General features: G+C 55.2%; 2 protein-coding genes across 3 annotated transcripts in view; one reads left to right on the forward strand and one right to left on the reverse strand.

Moving 5' to 3' along the window:
• Positions 1-22,515, reverse strand: part of RAB11FIP3 (RAB11 family interacting protein 3) — an 80,901-nt gene extending 58,386 nt beyond the window's left edge. The window contains exons 1-2 of one of the 2 annotated variants that reach the window (XM_068206505.1): positions 21,809-22,515; positions 2,095-2,188 (exon numbers count right to left, since the gene is read on the reverse strand). In XM_068206505.1, the coding sequence (XP_068062606.1) occupies positions 2,095-2,188; positions 21,809-22,249 (535 nt within the window). In that variant the 5' untranslated portion in view covers positions 22,250-22,515. The remainder of the gene's footprint in view (positions 1-2,094; positions 2,189-21,808) is intronic. The other variant, XM_068206507.1, reaches the window with a different exon arrangement.
• WDR24 (WD repeat domain 24) overlaps positions 1-24,171 on the forward strand; it is a 249,235-nt gene that overhangs the window by 183,782 nt on the left and 41,282 nt on the right. The gene's annotated exons all lie outside the window — the stretch shown is intronic.

Raw genomic sequence — 24,171 nt, forward strand, 5'->3', positions numbered from 1 at the left:
CTTGTTAAAAGGGACACCCAGCAGCAGCATAACCTCTGCTCTGGTTACAAAGGGAGGATCAATATTGACTGTCTCAAGAGCTGCAGCAAATCCTTCAAATGGCTTCCATGTGAGCAATGCTCAGCTGTGAGACTCAAAGAACCTCCTCTGCTCCCTGCCCTGGGCTTCTTTTACAACCATTTAATGCCATGTGTTGTTAGAGAGCTCAGGCCTTCCTAACCACTGTAATAAACACATATCAATCTCTTTCAAATTTAATAAATAGAGCCCCTAAAAGCTTTGCCTGGATCTGCTTTTCCCATTCAATTAATAGAACACAACACCAAAGGGATGAATTATGGAGGAGAAACACGAGCCTGGGCTTTCACAAACGCTCTACTCCAATGGCAATTTATTACAAATTAATAGTGTGCTGCAGCTCCTCCTGCTTCCTGGCAGCTGGGAATTGGTCAGGCTACACCAGGAAACTTGGGAGCTGCCATAAAACACTGCAGTCCTGAGCTCGAATCATCCTGGAGTGCTTTGGGTGGGAAGGGAGCTCAGAGCTCCAAGTATTTGGACAGCAATGTCAGGGGTGCACAGGGTGGGATTGTTGGGGGGTGTGTCCAGGGCCAGGAGTGGGACTGGATGATCCCCTCAGTCCTTTCCAGCTCAGGATATTCTGTACTTCCAGGATTCTAAGTGAGAGGAGCCCAAGGTCTGGAGAGTCCCAATCCCACAATCACCTTTTCTGCAGCTGCATTTTTGCAGCATTTGGGCACGTCTTACTCCATTTTGGGTAACTTTTGAATCCCATTCCAACTCCAACACCTTCCACTAGCCCAGGTTGCTCCAAGCCCTGTCCAACCTGGCCTTGGACACTGCCAGAGATCCAGGGGCAGCCACAGCTTCTCTGGGTAACCTGTGCCAGGACCTCAGCACCCTTGTTTTAAATAAATAAATAAAGTGGGGGTTGAACTGGGGAGAAGGAGGAGGGAGGCACAGCTGACAGAAGAACGGGAGAAACCTTCGCTTTGAGGGGTTTTTACTCCTGGGACAGCACAGTTTGTATGGGAAGGATGGTTCTTTCCCATCCTTGCAGCACACTCCATGGGCAGGGTTGGCAGCAGGGCTGGAATCCCAGATAGGCATCTCTGAGCAGAGCTGACTATTGTGCAAGGATGGTAATTCACATTTGCACATTCAGAACTCCAGCTGCTCAGAAGGGAAATTCCCAGATTTCACACCCTGCCCATAACAACATGCCTGGTCCAAAATGACCCTCTGACACTCAGAGAGAAATCCCAAACTGAAAAAAACAACTGAAAAAACACCTTTTCTGCAGCAAAGGAGCTCAAATGGCAACCAGCCAGAAAGATACTCCACAATTCACCAAGCTGCTCTCTGGAAGCACTTGCAGGAAGCCCTCAGGAGCCACGTGGGGATTGGCACTGGCCTGTTGGAAGATCATCCTGACTCCAGCCAGAGAGTTCAAAGTTCTGGTTTCATGTGCTGCTTGCTAAAAACCATCTGAGCACAATGACCCTCCAAACACTTGGAGTGGAGGTTATGAATGCATTGGTAAATTCATCAGTAAATTGGTAAAGACATGGTAACTTCCACTCCAGTGGAAGGTGTCCCTGCCCATGGCAGGGGTGGTATGAGAGCAGTGTCAAGGCCCTTCCAAACCAAACCATTCCAGGACTCCATCCTCAGTGCCAGTGTTTGGAAGATGTCACAGCCAGCAGCACACAGACACCTCCAGCAGCATGGCAGCCACTCCACCAGAGCAAGAACCCCCAAAAACACAGGTGAGAGACACCAAACCAGAAGGGATCTCCCAGTGATGTTTCTTTGTAGGAAGGAACTTTCCTGATAAACAACCAAACATGGAACCACCACCACGACTGCTGTACCCCCTTTTTCAACCCCTATTAAATGTCCCCAAGCTCTCCCCCTTCCCCTCCACCCAGCACAGAGCAGGAACTCTCAGAAAACCAAACCCAGATGGTTTTCCCCAAGCTTTTCCTTCTCCTTGAACAATCTTCTCAGCTCAGCCGTGGTGTTAAATTTGGCCTGTTCCCATCCTCACTCACAGCACAGCAGGAAACTCACCTCCATTTTTGATGGCTCTGATGCCCCGATGGAAATCTTCAAAGCTGATAACTCCCAATCCACTGGGATCCAGGTATTTTGTTAGGTCCTTTACCTGCAACCAAAAAAAAGCAGCGTTACCTGTGGAATCCTTGCAGGAAACAGCAGCTTCCAGCACAGAAACACCTTGCAAACAACTTCCTCCTCTTTATCAGAAAGACTTGAGAAAATAACAATGAATTTCTTGAGCTGACCCCAAACTGTGCCTGTTCTCCTTGAAGGGAACAAAAGTAATCAGTACAAAGGGGTTAATTAGGACTTGGTTGGTGTTGAAACTATTGCTTAGCCTTGGAGCAGCACTTTGGGCAGTGTCTCCTGTACCATGGGCCTGCTTTGCCAGGGATTTGTTTATTTTTATGGATTTTGAAGAGGTCCTGCCTTAATTGGGAAACTCTGTAATAGGCTGCCTGGTAGGAGGGCCCAATTAAAGGGATTCAGTGATAATGAACTGCTCCATGTTACAAATGTAGGCCGTATAATTGAAACATTTTCCCAATTAGACAATGCCTGAGGGGGAGGGAATCACGTCAGCTGGCCAGGGTTGGGATGGGGGTGCTGCAGCAAGGGGAACTCTGAGACCTGCTGAGGATGCTCTGGGACCTTCAAAGAGAATGGGAAAAAGGCAAAACCACAGGGCCCAAAGTGTCTCAAAAAGGTGCATTTGTTTCCTTCCTTCCAGTCTGCCACGAGCAGAAAATCCTTTACACCAGATGCTTCTCAAGCTCAGACAACCAGACATTTATCTCTCATTTTAAGAGCTTTCGAGGCACTTTTGTCTATTTTTGCAGCACATCCTTCAGCTGAGGAACAATCCCAGGAGGAAGCTGGTGAGGTGAGAGAGGTGAGCTCCATACTCCAGAGCTGCCCGCAGCGCTGCCCTCACCTGCCACACACATCCTCCTCCTCCTCTTCCTCATGCACAGGAGGGAGTCTCCAGGGCTGCATTTGTGCAGTTCTCCTGAGCACAACCTTCTGACTCGCTGGGGTTTCAGTTTGCTCTTGGGGAAGGAGCTGGTGAATCACCAAAGCTCTCCTTTCACAAAGCTCTCAAAGGAGACTCAGCCCCCAGCCCGTGGAGCTCGGAGCTGCCCTGCTCACCCTGCAGCAGCACTGGGGGGCTGTTTGAGTTCTTTTTGGTTTTCTGAAAGCCACCTATGTGTTTCTATAGGAAAATCACATCTACAGCACACTTAGAGCTGTTCACTCGTGTGTCCATGTGCTTTGGTCGTCCCACATTCCCACAGGAGCAGCAAAAATTCCACTGGCATGGAGGAACCCACAGGGCTGAGACCATAAAACCCTGGAATCACAGAATATCCTGAGTGGGAAGGGTCCCACAGGGATCCTCCAGTCCAAGCCCTGGCAAAGACATCCCAACAATCCCACCCTGGGCATCCCTGGCATGGAGCTCTGGCAGCCTCGGGGCTATGCCCATTCCCTGGGGAGCCTGGGCAGTGCCCAGCACCCTCTGGGGGAAGAACCTTTCCCAAAATGCAGCCTGACCCTGCCCTGGCACAGCTCCAGCCCTTCCTTGGGTCCTGTCACTGAACTGCAGGCTGTGCCTCTGAGGGAGTGCCACGAGAGGAAACCCAAATCCCCCAGGGCACAGCCGTGCCCACCTGCCAGCTGACTCCAGCTCAAGCTGGACATCAGCAGGAATTCCTTCCCAGAGAGGGTGGTCAGGCATTGGAAGGGGCTGCCCAGAGAGGTTTGGAGTCCCCATTCCTGCAGGTGTCCAGGGAAAGCCTGGAAGTGGCACTAAGGGCTCTGGGCTGGTGGCAAGGCAGGGATGGGGCACAGGTTGGACTCGATGATCTCAGAGCTCTTCCCAAGCTAACCTGAGATTCTGTGAATGGGAGAAGACAACACAAACACCTTCTCCAGTTTTCTAGAGCACTTTTTTGGCAGACAGACCTCCTAAACTCACATGGCACTCATCATCTTGGGTGAGTCAGGTTTCTTGTATGTTAAACAAAGGTATTTTAGACTAATAAAAACAACTCGTAGGAATGTGTCGGTTCCAGTTAATGCATCTGGCAGCTGACTGGATTAAACTGTCACTTAATTTGTTATCTGTGTACAGAGATAACAGAAAGGCAAGTAACATTTAATCAGACTTGATAAGCCTATAAGGGATTAGCATGACACACTCTAAATTGCAGTTTCTGTGGTTTGCAGCTCCTCAGGACCACAGAGGGCTTCACACCCTGGTGCCAATGCCACAGCAGGGCACCTCACCCACCCAGAGCTCAGGCAGGACAGACAGGGAAGTATCTGCTTTATGCAAAAGAGAAAAAATGAAAATGTATTTAAATGGGGCTGTGGGCAGGGGGGAATGGTTCTGAAAACTTCCCAACCCGGACATTATGGATGCAAACAACAAAAGGCACGCGGTGAAGAAGTTGGATCAGTCTGTGCTGATCCAAACCCGCCTGTATTTGCTGGCCAGGCTTAAAATCACCATTACCAGTGGAGACACCACCACCAGGCTGAGGTGAGTGGCTGCTGACACTCCAAACAACCCACAGTACAGAAAACAAGAATGCTTGCTGTGCCTGCCTGGTCCCCACAGCTCCTGGACTCCTCCTCCCACCAAGCATCACCCAGCAATGGAGCTGGAGCCCCTCTGCTCTGGAGCCAGGCTGGGAGAGCTGGGGGGGCGAGGAGAGGAGAGGAGAGGAGAGGAGAGGAGAGGAGAGGAGAGGAGAGGAGAGGAGAGGAGAGGAGAGGAGAGGAGAGGAGAGGAGAGGAGAGGAGAGGAGAGGAGAGGAGAGGAGAGGAGAGGAGAGGAGAGGAGAGGAGAGGAGAGGAGAGGAGAGGAGAGGAGAGGAGAGGAGAGGAGAGGAGAGGAGAGGAGAGGAGAGGAGAGGAGAGGAGAGGAGAGGAGAGGAGAGGAGAGGAGAGGAGAGGAGAGGAGAGGAGAGGAGAGGAGAGGAGAGGAGAGGAGAGGAGAGGAGAGGAGAGGAGAGGAGAGGAGAGGAGAGGAGAGGAGAGGAGAGGAGAGGAGAGGAGAGGAGAGGAGAGGAGAGGAGAGGAGAGGAGAGGAGAGGAGGTGCTCACCTGGAGAAGAGAAGGCTCCAGGGAGAGCTCAGAGCCCCTTGCAGGGCCTGAAGGGGCTCCAGGAGAGCTGGAGAGGGACTGGGGACAAGGCATGGAGGGACAGGACACAGGGAATGGCTTCCCACTGCCAGAGGGCAGGGATGGATGGGATATTGGGAAGGAATTGTTCCCTGGCAGGGTGGGCAGGCCCTGGCACAGGGTGCCCAGAGCAGCTGGGGCTGTCCCTGGATCCCTGGCAGTGCCCAAGGCCAGGCTGGACGGGGCTTGGAGCAGCCTGGAATAATTTTCTTCATTTCTTCATTTTGATGACTGGGCTAAACCCAGTACCTTACCAGGGCAGCTGGGAAAGCCACCAGCACTGTGGCTCAAAGTGTTTTAGACCCGTGCAGTAAATGTGAGCTGTCCTGAGCTCACAGACTGGAGGGTTTCAGCTGAAGCTGAGCACAGCAGCTCCCACCACACTCCTACTGGCACAACACCAAACAGGAACACTCCACCAAACTGAACACCAAGCTCAACCCACGAGACTGAAGCCACAGTCCTGCTTTTGGCCAGCAAGAAACACTTCAAATAAAGGTTTTGCTTCCTGTGTGTGTCTGTGGCTGGTTACAAACCCTCCTTGCAGCCCGAGCAGCTGAAACACAGAGCATTAAAGACTGAAAGAGGATGAGGTGGTTTAAGTAGCTGACTTAAATCCTGCTGGAAAGTGAGAGGTTTAAACTGCTTGAAGCCAGCCAGGCTGCCTGGAGCTGAGCACACACACAGCAGCAGGAGCACAGCTGGGGGTGGCATGTGCCAAGGGGGCTCTGGTCACCCCTGGGCCCAGACCAAGGGATTCCTCCTGGAAAACGACATGGAGCAGATGGGGACAAGGAGGGGAGGTCACCTGGCACCTCAACAACACAACAAGGACTCCTGGCAGCATCCCCACTCCCACATCCCCTGTATCCTCTGCACACTCCAGGCTGTTTCACCTCCAAAACCCAAGGATTTTGCTGCAGAAGCCCTCAGAGCCCACCCTGCAATGCCATGGGGCCCCTCACAGCACAAAACGAGTTTCCTTGCTTTGATGCACTGAACTCAGCTCAGCAAATGACCCCAACGGTGACAACTCCACATTCCAATCCACACACAAAGGCTTGGCAGTGGAAGTTTCCCACGGAGGTGAAGGATTCCCCAGCTGTGAATTCCCTGTTTAGAAAAGGAAAAGGAAGCTCTAGGCCTCTCCTCTTTATCCTTATGGATGCTCCACATCTCCTCCACACAGCAGATGGATTCGGCAGGACAGAACATCCACTGTGCTTGTTTTAGGTGTGATCCCTGAGGGCATTCAGGGCTCTGCTGGGCAGCCAACACCCCCTGCAACCCCTGAGCCTGCCAGCAGCTTTCCCTCATACCCTGGCAGAGGTCAGGGCTGAACCAGATCCCAAAAAGACATTCTTTGGAGGATGAAGGGGGGTGGGAGATTTCTAGTGGCCACAGCAGCCAGGCACCCCCCAAGAAGAGCTGGTGGAGCTCAGAGCATCAAATCATGGAGTGTCTCACAGGGATGGTGCTTCCATGCGCTGCCCTGGGAATAAAATCAGTTTTCAGGGCTGCTTTAAGCAGACTCCATAGTCTGGAAGCAAGTCCAAAGGAGACAAAGAGGAGGAATGAATACTGACAGATTCCTGATAAAGACCCCCAAATACCCAAGCAAATGTGGAGGGAAAATGAAAAGATAAAAAGGAAAAGGTCCTGGTGTCCTGCTTGGCTGAGACAGAACATGAAAATCCAAGTGCTTCTCATGTAACTTTAATTACTCTCCCCTGACTGCCAGAAGCCCAGATCTGCTCTGAACATCCTGTATCTTTGGGGGGGAACAGCACTGTAAGTGAGACAATCCCTGAACTCAAGCAGAGAGAAGGACGAGCACCAGAAGTGCAAAACTGAAGGATTTTTAGCACTAAAAAGGAGGGAGGGCTCACAGCAGCTGTTCTCCTCTCTGCTTAGCCAGGTGTGTGGCCTGGAGTGGCCCACAGGAATTCACCTGAGTGAGAACACGCTGTATAAAACCTCTCATGCTTACACAAAGTGGATGCAGCACCTCCACCCTCCGTGTTCAACACAAGGGGATGAACCAAAGCACTCATTTGTCCCTAAAACCCAGCTTGCCTCTCAGGGCTAAACCAATCCTTTCACAGAAAAATGTGTAATATTTTTAAATGTTGATGACAGACGTCAGAGTATCTTTTTTTCACCTTTGGGAAACGTGCTGGAACTGTTGAAGCCCCTGCAGCCAAACCAAAGGGGCCGTGCCAAAGACACAGCTGTCCCCAGAGAGCCCTCTTCAGATCCCACACTCCCTAAACCCATGGGCTGCAGTGGGATCAGCTGAAATGCACTGATCCCTGCTAATGCAGCATTTCTCTGGGGTCAGAGCACATCCATCCCCCGTGCTGGCTGCTGAGGGAGCATTACCAGGCTGACAGGGTGAGCAGAGCTCACACTGCAGGGATGGGAAGCACAGCTGCACCGTTCCCAAAGCCAGGAACACCCTCCCAGCACTTCACTTCTGTGGCTTCATCACCATAAACAGCCGGGCCCAGGGGGAGGCAGACAGCCCTGGCTCCAGCCCTGTTTATAGCATCTGACTCCCTAACTTGCTGAAGGAGCTGGCACTCCACAAAGCACTCAGAACCTCAAAGCAGGTTTCTATTCTGCTGCAATTACACCTAATTAAGTAACCTTTAAAACACCCCCGAGGGGAGGATCTCATTACAGGGAGCAGCCCTGGCCAATTGTGAGTAAGCAGTGCAAGAACTGCGTTATTTATTTCACAAGTGGCAGCGCTGACCCAGGGCTGCTGCCAGGAATTTGCTCTCCCAGCCTTTCCCAAAGCTCCAGGAGGAGCTCAGCAGGCAGATCGAGCCTGCTCAGGGCTCTCTTTAAAGGTCCACCACAAGCAACCCTGGTGAAGATGTTTTCTGCAACATCCCTCCCTAATCTTGCCCAGAGATCAGCTCATCCCTCCCATCCCTTCATCCCGGAGCTCCAGCACTGCAGGATCCAGACACCTTCTTCAGAAGGAGACAAAGGACGCTTCAGCCTGGTTTGTTCTCATCTTTTCCTGCCACAGAAGAAATAATCAAAGCTACTATTTAAGGTAGAAGGGAAATAAAGCTCCTGTATTTAGGAGGGGAATAATTATAGTAAGGATAAGCTTGCAAGTATTAAAAGCAGAGGAATGGGAGAGAGATCACCCACAAACCCAGAGAGAAAATGAACAAAGTAAGCAAGTTCCCAAAGGCAAGACAGATCTTCTTCCCAAGAAGACCAGATCCTTGCCATTTAATACATTCACTTGCCTAACAAATCCTCCTTTTTCCCAGGAATCCAAGAGAAAAGCTTCCCAGCCTGCCACAGCTTTTGCTGTTCATCACCTCCTTGGGGCAGTTTCTCTCCCAGACTCTCACCCCAAAGCCTCTCCTAGGCTCCTTCTGCAGGAAATGCCAGGGTGGAGAGATGCAAATACAGAATGGGCAGGAGAGAATTCCAACCCCCACCACACTCCTATTTTCCCCTTTTGGAAGGGGGAGGAAGAGCTCTCCAAGCCAGCTGTGAGCCAAGAACCAGCCCAGAGCTGATGCTGAGGACCAGATCCCCTCCACTCATTGGGAGCTGCAGAGGAGAAGACTTTCCTTCAAACACTCCAAACTCACCAGGAAGCAGGAAAAAAAGCCAGAATATGTTTTAAAGAGCTGGCAGCCAAAAAAGCCTGAGGACCCACATCCCTCCTGCCCCCCCACCCACGAGAAATGAGGACAAACACATCCAGCCAGCCCCCAGGGCAGAGCCTGGAGCTGAACTGCAGGAGATCTCCACCACCTGCAGCACTCACATCTGGAATTTTGGGGTATTTTCCCTGCTGGTAGAAATTCCTCTGGTGTGTACAGGACCTTTCTGGACTAACCCCACCAGCTCCAGGGATATCTGGAGGCAAGGACACCTCCATGCTCAGCAGGGCTTCAGGAGCCTCAGATTGTGGTATTTGAGTGTGTTCTCAAATGCCAAGTGTGACATTTCCAAATTATCCCTCAATTGTTGCCACTGAAGCATAAAATGTATTTAAACAAACAACTTCAAGGATGGTTTGGAAACATTAACAGGAATATAAGTTACGCTGAGATGGTTTTAATCCAAATTTAATTGTTTGTCTCAAGTGTTCCAGATTTCCTGTCTCTCCCTAAGTGCTCAAAGGCTTCAGCAGCCACGATGCTCGACTCTAAACATTTATTTGTTTAATGAACTTGAAGAGGGTTCTTCCTCCACCCTCCAAGCCTTTGTTTCTAGCTTTTGTTCCTCTGATGACAAGGGAAACCTGTTCTCACCCTTCCAAACACGGCTCAGGGGCAGGAGGCCAGGTTAAATAGAGAAAGAAAAAAAGGTTTAGAGCCTGGTTACTGCTGAGATAAAACACACCTGGGTGGAGCGTGGAGCTACCCTGGGGGCAGAGCCCAGTGCCACCACAGAGCCACCCCGGGCTGTCCTGCAGAACAGGGACACGGAGCCTCCCCAGGCTTTAGAGCTGATCTGAACCAAAAAACAACCAACCAAACAAAAAAACCCAACACAATCAAACACACCAGGAGGTCACATACCAAGGATGAGGCATTTTAAGATGCTGGATGTTTTGCCTCGTGTGGCTGTGTGCAAAGTGGCCTGCAGCAAACCCAGGTGTTTGTGTGATGGGGCTGTTTGGTTCCAGAGGCTGCCCAGGCTCAGAAACCCAGGATTTCTGAGTGTGTGAATCCAGGATTTCTGGTGTTTGCTTCCCTGTGCTCCCCTCCAGGTTGGAAAGCAGCACAAAACATCCATGGCACATCCCAGACTGAATCCTCCCACTGGCCTGGCACACTCACCCTCCCCAAAGCACAGTGTACAGGCTGTAACTCATACATTGATTACAGTCATAGAATCACTGAATTATTTGGGTTGGAAGGGACCTTGAAGCCCGTCCAGTGCCACCCCTGCCATGTCCAGGGACACCTCCCACTGTCCCAGGCTGCTCCAAGCCCCATCCAGCCTGGCCTTGGGCACTGCCAGGGATCCAGGGGCAGCCCCAGCTGCTCTGGGCACCCTGTGCCAGGGCCTGCCCACCCTGCCAGGGAACAATTCCTTCCCAATATCCCATCCATCCCTGCCCTCTGGCAGTGGGAAGCCATTCCCTGTGTCCTGTCCCTCCATCCCTTGTCCCCAGTCCCTCTCCAGCTCTCCTGGAGCCCCTTCAGGCCCTGCAAGGGGCTCTGAGCTCTCCCTGGAGCCTTCTCCTCTCCAGGTGAGCACCCCCAGCTCTCCCAGCCTGGCTCCAGAGGGGTTCCAGCCCTTGGGGCATCTCCGTAGGCTCCCCTGGACTTTCTCCAGCAGCTCCACGTCCTTCCTGTGCTGGGGGCAGAGAGCTGCTCCTCTCAGCTTGTAAATGCCAGGATTCTGGGGGGCACAGGGAGCCTCTAGGGCAGCAGAGCTGAAGCTGCAAACAGGAGCAGCTGAGCAGGAGAGAAGGAACCTGCCTGGCCCAGCCCTGCTGTGCCTGCCACCCTGGCAAAACTGAGCTCATTGTACCACAAACAAGCCTGAACCAGAGACCAGCAAAGCATAAAGACTCATTTCTTTTTTAGAGCCGCTTCAGGTTATTCCCCTCCCTTTGGCACTCCTTCAGGCAGCTCCAGAAAGGGCTGTTTGTGTGAGGGACACACAGCAGACGGGCCAGAGGGGGAAAAAGAGCCCAGAACGGATCAAAGGCTCAGAGGTAGATTCCTGGAGCAAGGCAGAAGAGGCCGAGATGCCATGCATAGTTTGGGAAGCCCAGGACCTCAGGGACTGTAAGCACTGGGCATGCAGCATCACCACAGCAAGCAAAGAACCCCATGGCACCTGGGGTGCCAGAGGCCTGGAATCTGCTCCATGGCTCTGCAGGTGTGTGCCAGGCTGGCAGCCAAGGCCTGCCCTGCACAGGCACCCACCTCTGTGCCCACCTCCTTCACCCACGGTGCCACCAGGGCATGGATGCTCACACAGCCTGGGGGTGCAGCTCAGAGCACAAGAGAGTTCCCTGCTGCACACCAAGAACCCTCCTGCTCCAAACCAAGGTCTCCAGAATGCTCCTATTCCCCACCCAGACCTCCAGCACTCTCCTGCTCAAAACCAAAGCTTCCAAAATTCCCCATGGACCCTTCAGGGAAGGTTCCACAAACCTTCCTCTGCTCTTTGCATCCTCCCTGCCAGGACAGTAGTCCCAGAGTCCCAAGCAGCCAGGAGAGGATTGGCTGGTTGCTGCATCCACTTAGCAAGCACAGGGAATAAATTCCACAAGGATATCCAAATTTTGTTTTTTCCCCCAGCTGTAAACTCCTCACACACACACACACACACACACACACATACAGAGTGAGCAGGGTGAAGAACAGCCACTCCCCTGAAAAAACAAGGAATGTGGCCAGGCAAAAGGGAGGCAACAGCTGCCTCTTCATCCCTGCCCAGCCAAAGGCAGCCTCAGTGGCCCCATCAGCTTCTACAGCCAAGCTGGGCCTGGATGTTATTTCCCCATCAGGAGACTTTCAGTACAGCACACCTCCTGCAAGCAGAGCCCCTCGGGCAGCCCCTGGTTTCTGTATTGGCTTGGGGATCTGCTGCTGTGTTTGTCTGGGATGTGGGATTGCAGAGCAGCCCCGTGCCCTGTGCCCACAGCAGCCTCAGCCTCTGCCTCCTGCCCCAGCAGCTTCTTCTCTCTAAAAACTCTTGCTTTGGGCTCCTTGGACTTGTGCACATCCTGCTGGAGCCCAGCTTCCCACTGGACTCTGGCAAATGGATTTTCCACAGCTGGGCCTTGCCAGATGACGCAGCTCCCACAGCAGCTCCTCTCCCTCTGCCTTTCCTCCTCCTCCTCCTCAGGGGACAGGAGGAAGCAGGAACAGGCTGAAAAGCCCTTCCAGCAGCAGCAGTGACTCAAACACAACGTAACACCACTGGCATTTCACCACGGGACACGGCACAGGGGGAACAGGAGCTCTCTCTTCTGGAAAACTGCAATGTGTTATTAAAAACAAATAAATCGGGGTGCTCCGAGGCTGCTCACCACGCTGCCAAAGAGGGACATTCAGCCTGGACACAAAGCTGTAACCCCCCTTGGGACACTGACAGCCCACAGGACATCCCCAGAGCTGTCACCAGCCCATGCCACGTGGAGCTGGGACACACCAGGACACACAACGGAACTCAGGAATTCATGTCATTTCATCCAGCACACAAATTCCCAGCAAAAACCACTGCTCCTCAGTGCTTCAGCTTCAACAGGATCACAGAACGTGGGAACAGGGAGCAAAGGCACTTTAGTCACTGGGAAAAGGGGTTTGCTGTGGCACTGGAAGGAGCTGGATGGGAGAAGCCTCCCAGCAGGCTCTCTCGACAGCAGCCTCCACAAATCCCTGCTTTAAGAGCAGTTTTCTCCCTAGAGAGGGGAAAAACCCTGACCAAAATCAGGAATGAAGTGCCTGGACCAAGGCCACAGCCACGAGGAACCCTCGTGCCAGCAGTGCTGGCCCCATCCCTGCCCCACTGGGGCTCTCATATCCTCACCTCCCTGCAGGAAAAGCCCAGCCCAGGCCCAAAAGCAGGACAGCTGCGTGCCAGGGAAGGATCAGCAGCACTCACAGGGATTTGGGCTCTTCCAGCTGCTCTTCCCGCGGAGCCAACACCAAGCCCTCCAGCTCGGCACTAGTGGCACTTTGGGAGGAATTGTCCCCATGGCTCTCCTTGGTCATGTCCCCTCCTCCTCCCTCCCCCCACAACCCACAGGACCATTAATAACTTACTCTGCCCCACAGCAACTCCAGCAAAAGCTCTACAGGGAAGGGGAAGGCTCATCAGAACCCAAAATTTGGGGAGAAGAGCCCATTTGTGCAGAGCTCTGAGCCATGCAAAGCCCAGGCTGGCACTGCCATTGCTCCATGGCACCTTCAGGGCTGTTCCTCGGCCTTGGAAGTTTTGGGATCCCAAAACAAGGATCCTGCCAGGTACCACTGATGTGAACTGTGACTCCTCTGTGAATACAGAGCTCGCTTTCAGCCTGGAGGTGTCTGCTGCTGCCAGCACATCAAAGGCCTCCAACATAAGGACATGGAGCTGCAGTCATTCCAGAGGCCATGGAGCTGCCCCAAGGGCTGGAGCCCCTCTGCCCTGGAGCCAGGCTGGGAGAGCTGGGGGGGCTCACCTGGAGAGGAGAAGGCTCCAGGCAGAGCTCAGAGCCCCATGCAGAGCCTGAAGGGGCTCCAGGAAAGCTGGAGAGGGACTGGGGACAAGGGATGGAGGGACAGGACACAGGGAATGGCTTCCCACTGCCAGAGGGCAGGGATGGATGGGATATTGGGAAGGAATTGTTCCCTGGGAGGGTGGGCAGGCCCTGGCACAGGGTGTCCAGAGCAGCTGTGGCTGCCCCTGGATCCCTGGCAGTGCCCAAGGCCAGGTTGGATGGGGCTTGGAGCAGCCTGGGACAGTGGAAGGTGTCCCTGCCATGGCAGGGGTGGCACTGGATGGGCTTCAAGGTCCCTTCCCACCCAAATATTGGAAGATCCAAAGCACAGACACATGAAGACATGAACAAGCAGCGATTTTGAGAGCAGCCTGAGGAAATCCCTGATGTCTGTCCCACTGTGGCTGCAGTCCTGTCTCTGCTGGGAGGCCTCAGGCCTGAACCTAAAGCATCAACCCCAGCACCATGCCACGTGTGGGAAGGGGACTGAAAGATGCAAAGGTCTGAAAGTGGCAAATGAAAGCTGAGAGGAGCTTGAGGGGCTCTGCCTGAGCAGGGACAATGAGGGAAGCACGAGTGCCTGCAGACTGGGCTGGCTCAGCCAACAGCTGCACTGCAGATGTCCCAAAAAACCTGGTCAGGAGAGCAGCTCAGAGCACACCCAGAGCATGGACCGCACTCTGAGAGGAGCTGGGAACGCTTCTGGCACGCGGGAGAGTCACGGCAGGTACAGAACGCACAACTCCCCCAGGCCAGAGTCACTGTGTGTGTGCACAGGCACTGACCACACTGGGGCAAGCCCGGGACCAGCCCCTGCCAGGGCAGCTCCAGCGCCAGGGCCAGCTCCGGGCCCTCGTGACAAAACACACCAGGAGCGGCTGAGGCAGCTGGGAAGGGGCTCAGCCTGGAGAAAAGGAGGCTCAGGGGAACCTTGTGGCTCTGCACAGCTCCTGACAGGAGGGGACAGCCAGGGGGTCAGGCTCTGCTCCCAGGGAACGGGGACAGATTGAGAGGGAATGGCCTCAAGCTGTGCCAGGGGAGGGTCAGGTTGGATATTGGGAAAATTCCCTTGTGGGAATGGTTGTCAGGAACCGGCACAGCTGCCCAGGGCAGTGGTGGGCTCCCCAACCCTGGAAGAGTTCACAAAACATGTGGATGTGGCACCTGGGGACGCGTTTCAGTGGTGGCCCTGGCAGGGATGGAACAGTTGGACTCAGTGATCCCGGAGCTCCTCAGTGATTCCCAGCCCAGCAGAACCAGTCTGGCAGCTTCGTGCCTCCATTTTCCACGGGTGCCTGAATTTACACAACCACACGGAGGGAAGGGCTCACCCTGCTCCCTCAGGGCTCAGCAGGGACCAGCCCGGGGTGCCAGGCCAAGAGCCCACACAGGAATTTTGGAAAGATGGAGCCAGGCATGAGGAACAGGGAGAAGCAAGCCACGGTTCACTGCCACCCACTGCCAGCAGATTCCTAGAGCTGGAACAGTGTTGGTGCCATGGCAGAGGGGACGCCGAGGGTGGCCCAGCAGCAGCTCTCCCTGCCCAGGCAGGCTGAGGGAAAAGGGAAGTCATTTGTTTTGCAAAATTCCAAACTCAGGAATTAAAAAAAAAAAAAAAAAGGTCCCTGGGTTCCAAGCAAATCATTCCTCAGGTGATGAGCCGCAAAAGAAAGTCAAACAGGAATAAAGTGGAGAGGAATTCTGGGGGCAATTGTAATGATTATCAATTATTGTCTGGGCTGAGTTACACAATGCTATCAGCAGCCTGGGGATGCTTTGGGAGAGGGCTCTGTGGGCAAGAGCAGCTCCAAATGAGCCCTGTGTTGTGGTGCCCTATCATATTCCAATCAGTTAATTATGATGACTCCCATCCGATTTTAATCAGTCACAGCTTTAGGAAATACTCTGCTCCTGAGAGGAAGCTTCTTGTGAATCCACCTCTCTTCTCTCAGTATTTAAAGGGGGTTTATAAAAAGAGGGAGAACGGCTTTTACACAGGCAGTGACAGACCAAGGGGAAATGGGCTTGAACTGGCAGATTTACTCTGGACAGTACAGAGAGATTCTGCCCTGGCAGGGTGGGCAGGCCCTGGCACAGGGTGCCCAGAGCAGCTGTGGCTGCCCCTGGATCCCTGGCAGTGCCCAAGGCCAGGCTGGATGGGGCTTGGAGCAGCCTGGGATGGTGGAAGGCGTCCTTGGACATGGCATGGGATGAGGTGGGCGTAAGGTCTTCCCAGCTCAACACTGACAACCCTCAGATGGTCCCTTGTGTGCTGCTGGGGCTCCCATCCCAGCCCGGGGCAGTGCCCAGCCAGGACCAACGGGGCTCTGCACCCTCACCCCACTCCCAGACACCCCAGTCTGCTCCCTCAGCACAGCACGTGCCAGCTCTGCAAAGGTGGGACTGCTGCTTCTCCTGGGTAACCAGTGCTTCTTGATTTGCAGGAATGAACTCAAATTCCAGAGAAACACAACTAACCTTGATCAAAAACAAATCACAGCATGGTTTGGGTGGGAAGGGACCCTAAATCCCATCCAGTTCCACCCCCTGCCATGGCAGGGACACCTCCCACCATCCCAGGCTGCTCCAATCTCACCTTGGGCACTGCCAGGGATCCAGGGGCAGCCACAGCTGCTCTGGGCACCCTGTGCCAGGGCCTGCCCACCCTGCCAGGGAACAATTCCTTCCCAATATCCCATCCATCCCTGCCCTCTGGCAGAGGGAAGCCATTCCCTGTGTCCTGTCCCTCCATCCCTTGTCTCCAGTCCCTCTCCCAAAAATTCACACCCCACTCCACATTCACTGCACTCTCAACCTGCAGGAGCGAGGCAGAATAAAAAAGTTGGTTTAATAAACTGGTAGGTGGGATAAAATTACCACCAGCACCCTCCTCCCAGCCCACGCAGACAAACCCAGCCTTTGAGCATTCACAGTCCTGCCAGCTCCATCCCTCCAGGAGAAGCCATCCATCCATCTGATTGCAGCCACAAACACATCACCAGAGAGCTCTGCCCAGCTCTGATCTGCTCCCAGCCCTCCCCACCACTCCCAGGAGCTTAAAGCCAAACCCGAGCAGGAGCAGCTCAAACAACCCAGGAGCACAGGAATCATCTCTTCCTTGGAGTCTTCTGGGATATTTATAAGTGAATCAAGCGAGCTGAAAATGGAATTTGCAAACCAGCCATCACCTCGCCCAAAATTACACAAAATATGTTGGCTTGGAAGCGTTTTCCTCTCTGAGGGAGAAAGAAAAACTCCTGTCTTGGAGCTCCTGGAGCACACAGACCTGTTATTTATTGATGGTGGTTAAAGCCCTTTGAAGAGGGAGGAGAGGAGGGAGGAGGTGAGGAAAGGGCTCCTACCCAATCTCCCAAAACCCACAAATTCCCTGCCAGGATTTTTTTTTTTTTTGGGGGGGGGAAACTGGGCCCTTGGTCAAAGCAAGCAAAATATTCCAGATTTGTTGCTGTTCCAAAGCACACAGGGGTGTCCACAGGCACCTCCTGCACACCCAGAGCATCCCTCACTGCCATCCCAGCCCCTCTCCATAGCAGAAAGCAAATTCCAGGAGCTGGACTTGATGGTCCTTCCAGGCCAGGATATTCCATGTAGTTAAACAGCAATTAAAGCCTCTGGAAGGTGCAGCAGCAGCAGCACAGTTGGAGGCAATTTAAGCCTCACCCGCCTTTGAAACCATGAGAGGTAATTTTAGAAATCTCTTCATAAAACCAGCTTTTCCTCTGCTCAAACTGGGTAAGAACCATGAGAAAATGGAAAAACAAAAAAAAAACTAGAAAAGGGGTTTCCCCATGACAGAGATCATTAGATTTCACAGGGAAGTGGGAGAAAACCAAGGGGAAGAGGGAGAACATCCCAAATCAGCTGCAAGGTCAGCATGGCCGAGGGAGATGGAAGGAGGAGGGCCTGGATCCAGGTACCCACTTCCCCAGGGATCCATCAGAGGGGAGCAGAACAGCCAGCCTGGCATCACCACGGGAGGGACCTCTAAAAAGCTGCAGTTTGACACTATCCAGACTTCATTACAGGAACTAACTGCCAGGTTTTCAGATTGTTTTATTCCAAAATAAAAACCAACTCCAGGATTCTTTGCAGCTGCTCTCTGGAGTGATCCCTGCCAGCCCCAAAATGGGATTTGTTCTGCAGCTCTCAGCTCAGGCTGGGCACCCCATTCCAAGAGTGCTGGGAAAAGTACAACAAACCTGATAAAAGTCCTCAGAAACCATCCCCAGAGGGAAAGTTAAAAGCTGAATATGGAGAGCTCAGCTGAGGATGAGCTGATGTGGTGGCAGGACAGGTATTGTGGGATGGAAATGTTAAAGAAAGTAAAATAAAACACACTGAAATGAAGCTCAAACTGATCAGGGGAAAAAAAAAAAAAGGCTGAAGATCCCTTGGAACAGGAGCCTTTGGAAGTGAGTTAGACAAACTCTGGGATTTCTCTTAATTGAGCCAAGGCAGTGAGATCATGTGGTGCAAGAGGCTTTTCCTTCTCCAATTGTCTGTTAGATCAAAACAAAAAAGGAAAAACAACCCAAGGTGCCAGCAGGATGCTTGTCCTCAGCCTTACAAACAATCCATTCTCCTCTGAGCCTGCTGGAAATAAATCCAGGGAGAAAAGCCTTGGGCTCTGTCACCTCAGCCAGCCTGACACAATGCAGGGCTACAGCGGGCAAGACACGGAAAAATTAATTTTGAAAGAAATATTTAAACCAAAAGTGCTTGCACAATGGCCTTAGGTTCTGTGCAACCCCCAGAAGTGCAAGACACAACCCCTCCTGCTTTACAAGGTGACATAAAAGTGACATCAAGTGTGCCCCCACATCGCTGCTCGCTGTTTAAGCCAATCTTACTCCATCCTTCTGTCCCAGCCAACGGCTCCAAGAAGCATCAGATCCCAGAGAAATGCAGGGAAAAGGGGGAGGAAGGAGACAATAAAAACACAGCACCACTGGTAGCTGTCTCCCAGGTGGTTTGGGAGCAGTCCAGGGGTTTTGGATGAAAAATTAAGTGGTTCTCAAGGAAAGTTAAGTTGTCCTCAAGACCTTTCTGCCCCAATCTTGTTTGTAAATCCATGGAGCATATCAGAGGTCCACGGGAGTGCTCCAAGTGGCAAAACAATCCATGTTGGACAAACACCCTCCCGGGAGAGGCTGTGGGGGGACCATCCCAAGGCTGTCCCTTCCCTGCTCAAGGCCTCCCCTGGCTCAGGTGTCATCCCCAGCACCATCCTCTCACCACCCCTTAGCAAATGAAGGTACTGGCAAGAGCCTCAAACCCTATCAGCTGTTATCACTGCAGATCAAAACAAACTGCCTTTATTTTACCTTGATCTCTTCCCCATGGCAGCAGCACAGCCACAGAGCTCTCCCAGTCAGCCCTCCAACACCCCAAGCTGCTTAAGCAAAACCCCATCCCAATCCCATTTTTATCCCCATGGAGAGAAAAACACCCAATTCATCCGACCAGAAAGCCACAATCCCACGGTGTTTATGGAATAAACGCCAGCTGGTGCCTTCCCTTTGACATTTAGCTAATAATTGTTGCAGCCAAACGAGCTGACAGTGCTCACTCAGCAGCCCATGAATGCCTCTGGTGTTTGATTGAACGCTAAAGACAACACTTGCTGCTCTCCAGCTCCTCATCCATGTGGACATACACACGCACAGGCTCTCCTTCAGCCCTCTCCAGCCTCGGGAATCAGCTGCTTGTCGTGCTTCGATTTAGCCATTTGTTCCACCACTATGCCCTGTGGGCAGCAGGCAGAGGAAGGAGGGCAGGAAAAAGGGAAGCAGGTACCTCCAGCAAGAGGGCTGGAATTTGTTCCTCATTAACTGCCCTTGGTGATTATCCAGGCAGCCATCCCAGCCCGACCCCTCTCTCACAGCATCCCACTTCGGGTTGTGGCACAACCTTTATGCACACCTTCAGGTTCCATTTAGTCCCCCGATCACTGTTTTACCACTGGGGATGTTCCTCCCCTTTACCTCCCACCTGAGCTATCTCCGTTTTCCAGAAGATCCACTTTGGGTCCAGGTTCCAGCTGCCTCATGAAAGATAGGTCAAGGAACTCCCCCAGAACTCCTCCCTTTACTACTCCACACATCGGGGGGCTCAGGTTGGAGATCAGGAAAGGCTCTTCCCCAGAGGATGCTGGGCACTGCCCAGGCTCCCCAGGGAATGGGCACAGCCCCGAGGCTGCCAGAGCTCCAGGAGTGCTTGGACAATGATCTCAGGGATGCACAGGGTGGGATTGTTGGGGTGTCTGTGCAGGGCCAGGGGCTGGGCTCAGTGATTCTTGTGGGACCCTTCCCACTAAATGGGACCTGAAGGTGTAAATAAAGGCTGTGCCACAACCAGAACTGGGATGCTGTGAGTGGGGGTCGGGGTGGGATGGCTGCCTGGGTAATCACAAAGGGCAGTTAATGAGGAACAAATACCATCTGCTAGGAGCTCACAGACCCAATCACCAACCCCTCCTCGTCCTCCCTCAGCATGCTCTGGCCCTTTCTAAGGTGCACACTCACACCAAGTCCTCCCGCACACACAGGCATCACCTTTCCTCCTCTGCCAGTCCCCTGGCGTGCCCAGGACCTGCTGGCTCAGGCGTTGCCACACCAACCTCCCCAAGGTGCTCAGCACCCGCTGTACCAGCACCCAGCTGTCCTGCATGCCAGAGCCTCTTGCTGAAGAGAAATGGGGTTTCAAAGCATCCTTTATGGCAGCACAGGCAGCACTAGCTGTGCTCAGCAGGACGGAACAGGGAGCCTGCAGAGAGCCCCTTCCCAGATGGATCCATGTGGACAGACACTATCCAATGGCACAAAACCTCCGGGGACACCCCCTGAGCTTTGGAGTGACCTCAGCAGCCCACAGCCGCTCCCCAGCCATGGTCTGAGGGTGTTTTCCAGGCTCAGTGAGGCCCCTCTGGAGCTCTGGCACCATCCCCATGCCGACACCGGGCACTGCCAGGCTGAGCTGCACACCCCAGGGCCACCTGCCACGTCCCCTGCCACGCACATGCCACCTCCTGTCCTCATTTCCCACGTCCTTGGGCTGCTCCACGCCAAGGGACACGAAGGCAAACAGTCCCCCGGGGAGGTGGCACCGTGTGCAGGAGCCAGGAGCCTCGTGGACTGTCTGCTCCTGCCTCCTCTGCTGGGGACAGCAGCGGGACACTGGAGCGGTGGCACAGGGAGCCTGGCCCAGGGCAGGGCAGGGCGGAAGAGAGGATTTAGGAACGAAGCCTCTCTGCTGGCACAGGCAGGAGCAGCCGAGGTACCCGAGCTCACACCTTGAGACCCTCTGCACACACAGTGTCCCCCTCAGCAACACAAAGAAGTGCCCTGTCTTCCCTGTCTCCACTTTGCAGGGCTATTTTTCTAAAATAAATACCTTTGTTTTATCTTTGAGAGGTGTTTCTGGCACAAGGACAGGCATAAAAAGCCCTTCTCCATCAAAAGCCTCCTTCACACATGATTTGCTTTGTCATGGCACTTAAATACCCGCGCAGCAGCCATCGGATGGAGAACGAGAGCAGATCTGGGCAGGCACAGGGAAACTTCACAGCAATACCTGCGTTCCTTAAAAAAATAAATCTTCTTTTCCTGGTAGCGATGCCAACCCAGGCCAATGCACGAAACACCAACAAATCCATCTCCATCCCCTGGTGAGCGCTGCCGGAGCTTGCTCCATTTTGAGTCAGCCCAGGCAGCTTCAAATTACATCGTCTGTGATCTGCTGCAGGGGAACACCGGCTCGCCAGGGCACAAAGCAGCAGAACTGGGGGAAAAATACTCATTCAGGCTGTCAAAGCCGGGACAAGCGAGGTAGCAGGGAACCAGGGAATGGTCTGGGTTGGAAAGGCCCTGAAGGATCACCTCGTTCCAACCCCTGTCACGGGCAGGGATGCTCCCCGTTATGGGGCGACCCACGGTCAGCGAGGGGGACACGGAGCAGCCCCACGGCCCGGGATGTCCCCCTGCCCAGCGAGCCCCGAGGCGGCAGCGATGGAGAACAAAGAGCAGCGGGCTCCCGGCGGCGCTGCTCCCCTGGAGCACGGCAGCTCCGGCTCCGCCCGGCCCAGGGGGAGCCGCTCGGGCCACGCGTGCCCTTCACCCGCGGCGACGGCGATGCCAGCGCTGCCCTTGGGGACACTGACGCTCTCCAAGGGCTGGAGGCCGGACAGAAGCCACCATCACCATCAGCCTCGGGCGCCGGGGCCACCGGGCAACAAGCGGTGCCGCCACCCCGGTGCCCCGGCCCGGGCCCCACGGTGGGCAGGTGCGGTGCCCGGTGCCCGGCGCTCACCTGCTCGGCGCCGTAGGCCGTGGCGAACTGCACGAACTCCTCCACGCGCACGAAGCCATCGCCGTCGCGGTCCAGGGCGTCGAAGACCGGGCGGAGGCGCGGCTCCTCCTCCGGCGGGGGCTCGGCGGGGCCCTCCGGGCCCGGGCTGCCCCCGGCCTCCCCCGGGCACCAGGGCGGCGGCCCCGCGCCGGGAGCGGCGGGCTCAAGTGCCCAGAGGTCCAGATCCAGCTCCGGGTCTGGGCCCAGGTCCGCCTCCTCTTCCAGCTCCGGCTCCTGCTCCTCTTCCAGGTCCAGCTCCGGTTCCAGGTCCAGATCGGCTTCTGGTTCCAGCTCCGGTTCCCGTTGCACGTCCTGGTCCGGCTCCGGTTCCAGCTCCGGCTCGGGCCCGGGTCCCGGCCCCCGGGGCAGCGGGGGCTCGGTCCCAGGCGGACGCGGCTCCATCTTCACCGCCGGCGCTGCGCGCCCGGCGCCGCCCGCCCCGGGCCATGCCCCGCGGCCATGCCCCGCTCACATCGGGGCGGTGCCGGTGCCGGTGAGGTCCCCGCGGCACTCACGGCTTTGTGCGAGGAACGCCGGCCCCGCCCGCCGACACCGGGGGCGGCCCCGCCGGTCCCGCCCTGCCCGGGGAACGGCGGCTCCGAGCGCCGGGGCCGCGGGTCCTGCCCGGGACCGGGGGTTGGGGGAGGCGGCGTCGACGCCGACGAACAACCCCGCCGCCCGCCCGCCCGCGCCGCCGCTCCGGGGCCGCCCGCGGACAACCGGCAGATCCAGCCCGGCCGCCGCCGCAGTAGCCGGGGCGGTGACGTCACTCGCCTGCCGGTCCGGTTCGCCCCGCCCCTCCGCGGCGCGAGCCCGTGCCGAGGCCACGCCCCCTCCCCGGCTCGCGCGCGACGGAGGCGGGGCCGGCGGAGAGGGGCGGGGCCAGGAGGAGCGCGAACACGTGGGACCGGGGGACACCGTGAATGGGGACCCCAAATCCCCCTGCTGAGAAACCGCGCTCCGGGACCCCAAACCCAAAGTGTGCTCCGGGACCCCAAACCCAAACTGTGCTCCGGGACCCCAAACCCAAACTGCGCTCCGGGACCCCAAACCCAAACTGCGCTCCGGGACCCCAAACCCAAACTGTGCTCCAGGACCCCAAACCCAAACTGTGCTCCGGGACCCCAAACCCAAAGTGTGCTCCAGGGCCCCAAACCCAAACTGTTCTCCAGGGCCGCAAATCCAAACCGCACTCCGGGACCCCAAACCCAAACCGCGGTCCAGGACCCCAAACCCAAGTCATGCCCCGGGACCCCAAACCCCTGTGGGGGGAACTGTGCAACAGGACTGCCCAGCTGTTCCAGGTGTGAACTGTGCACTGGAACCCCAAATCCCTCTGGGGAGATGAGCTGTGCTCTGGGACCCCCAACCCCAGTGGGACAGCACTGTGCCCCGGGATGCCTGAGCTGCTCCAGGGGGGAACTGAGCACCGGGACAGCCCCGGGACCACATCAATGGGTTAATTAATGCCCGTGTTTAGGGCTCCCAGCCTGCAGGCTCGGTGCAGCTGCAGTTTCTGCAGAAGCACCAGGATGACCCCGCTAACACACTCCTGAGCTGGCCCAGCGTGTGGAATTACAGCCCCTGGGTATAATTAGCAGCAAACTTGATGAGCAAGAGCATCCCTGGCCCCAGTGACCCTGCCCGGGCCACGGATGTGTGTGATATCTCAGGAGCAGCCTGGTTGGGCCATAATGTGGCCCCCAGCACACTCAGCCCCGAAAGCCAGAGCTCAGCAACATCCCTAGAGAGGATGTCACCCCTGTCCACTCAGCCCAGCGCTGGATAGGATGGGAACCCCCATTCCAAATCCTCTTCCTCAGCACAGCCATTCCTAAAGGTGAGCAGGGCAGGAGGGGGCTCCTTGGTCAGGCCCACAAGGGGAAGCACAGCTGCACCTGCCTCAGCCATCCCCTGGGCAATACAATTCCCAGTTTCCAGACTGCTCAAGCAGCCAGGGTTCCTGCATGGATGGGGCTGGCAGGGAACGAGGTGCCTGCAGGGCTGGAGGTGACAGCCCGATGCTGTGAGAGGCAGCTCTGCACCCCTGGACGGGCTCCTGCTGCTCCAGGCCATGCCAAGGCTGGGCCCGGAGCTCTGTCCTTCCCCTGGTGCTGCAGACATGTGGCCAAGCTCAGCTCCTTCCTGGGGTGGCCACGGAGCCAGGACAGCCCTGACAGTGCCCAAGTCACCTGGTCACGGCGGAACAGCAAAATCCATGGAGCCTCCCAGAACAGGGCTGCAGGTCAGACAAGGCTGCAGCTGGGCAGAAGGGCCAACACACACCACACAAGTACCTTCTCCAGGAGAAAACACATCCTGTG

Source organism: Anomalospiza imberbis, chromosome 16, assembly GCF_031753505.1.
Source record: "Anomalospiza imberbis isolate Cuckoo-Finch-1a 21T00152 chromosome 16, ASM3175350v1, whole genome shotgun sequence".
NCBI classification, from domain to species: Eukaryota; Metazoa; Chordata; class Aves; order Passeriformes; family Viduidae; genus Anomalospiza; species Anomalospiza imberbis.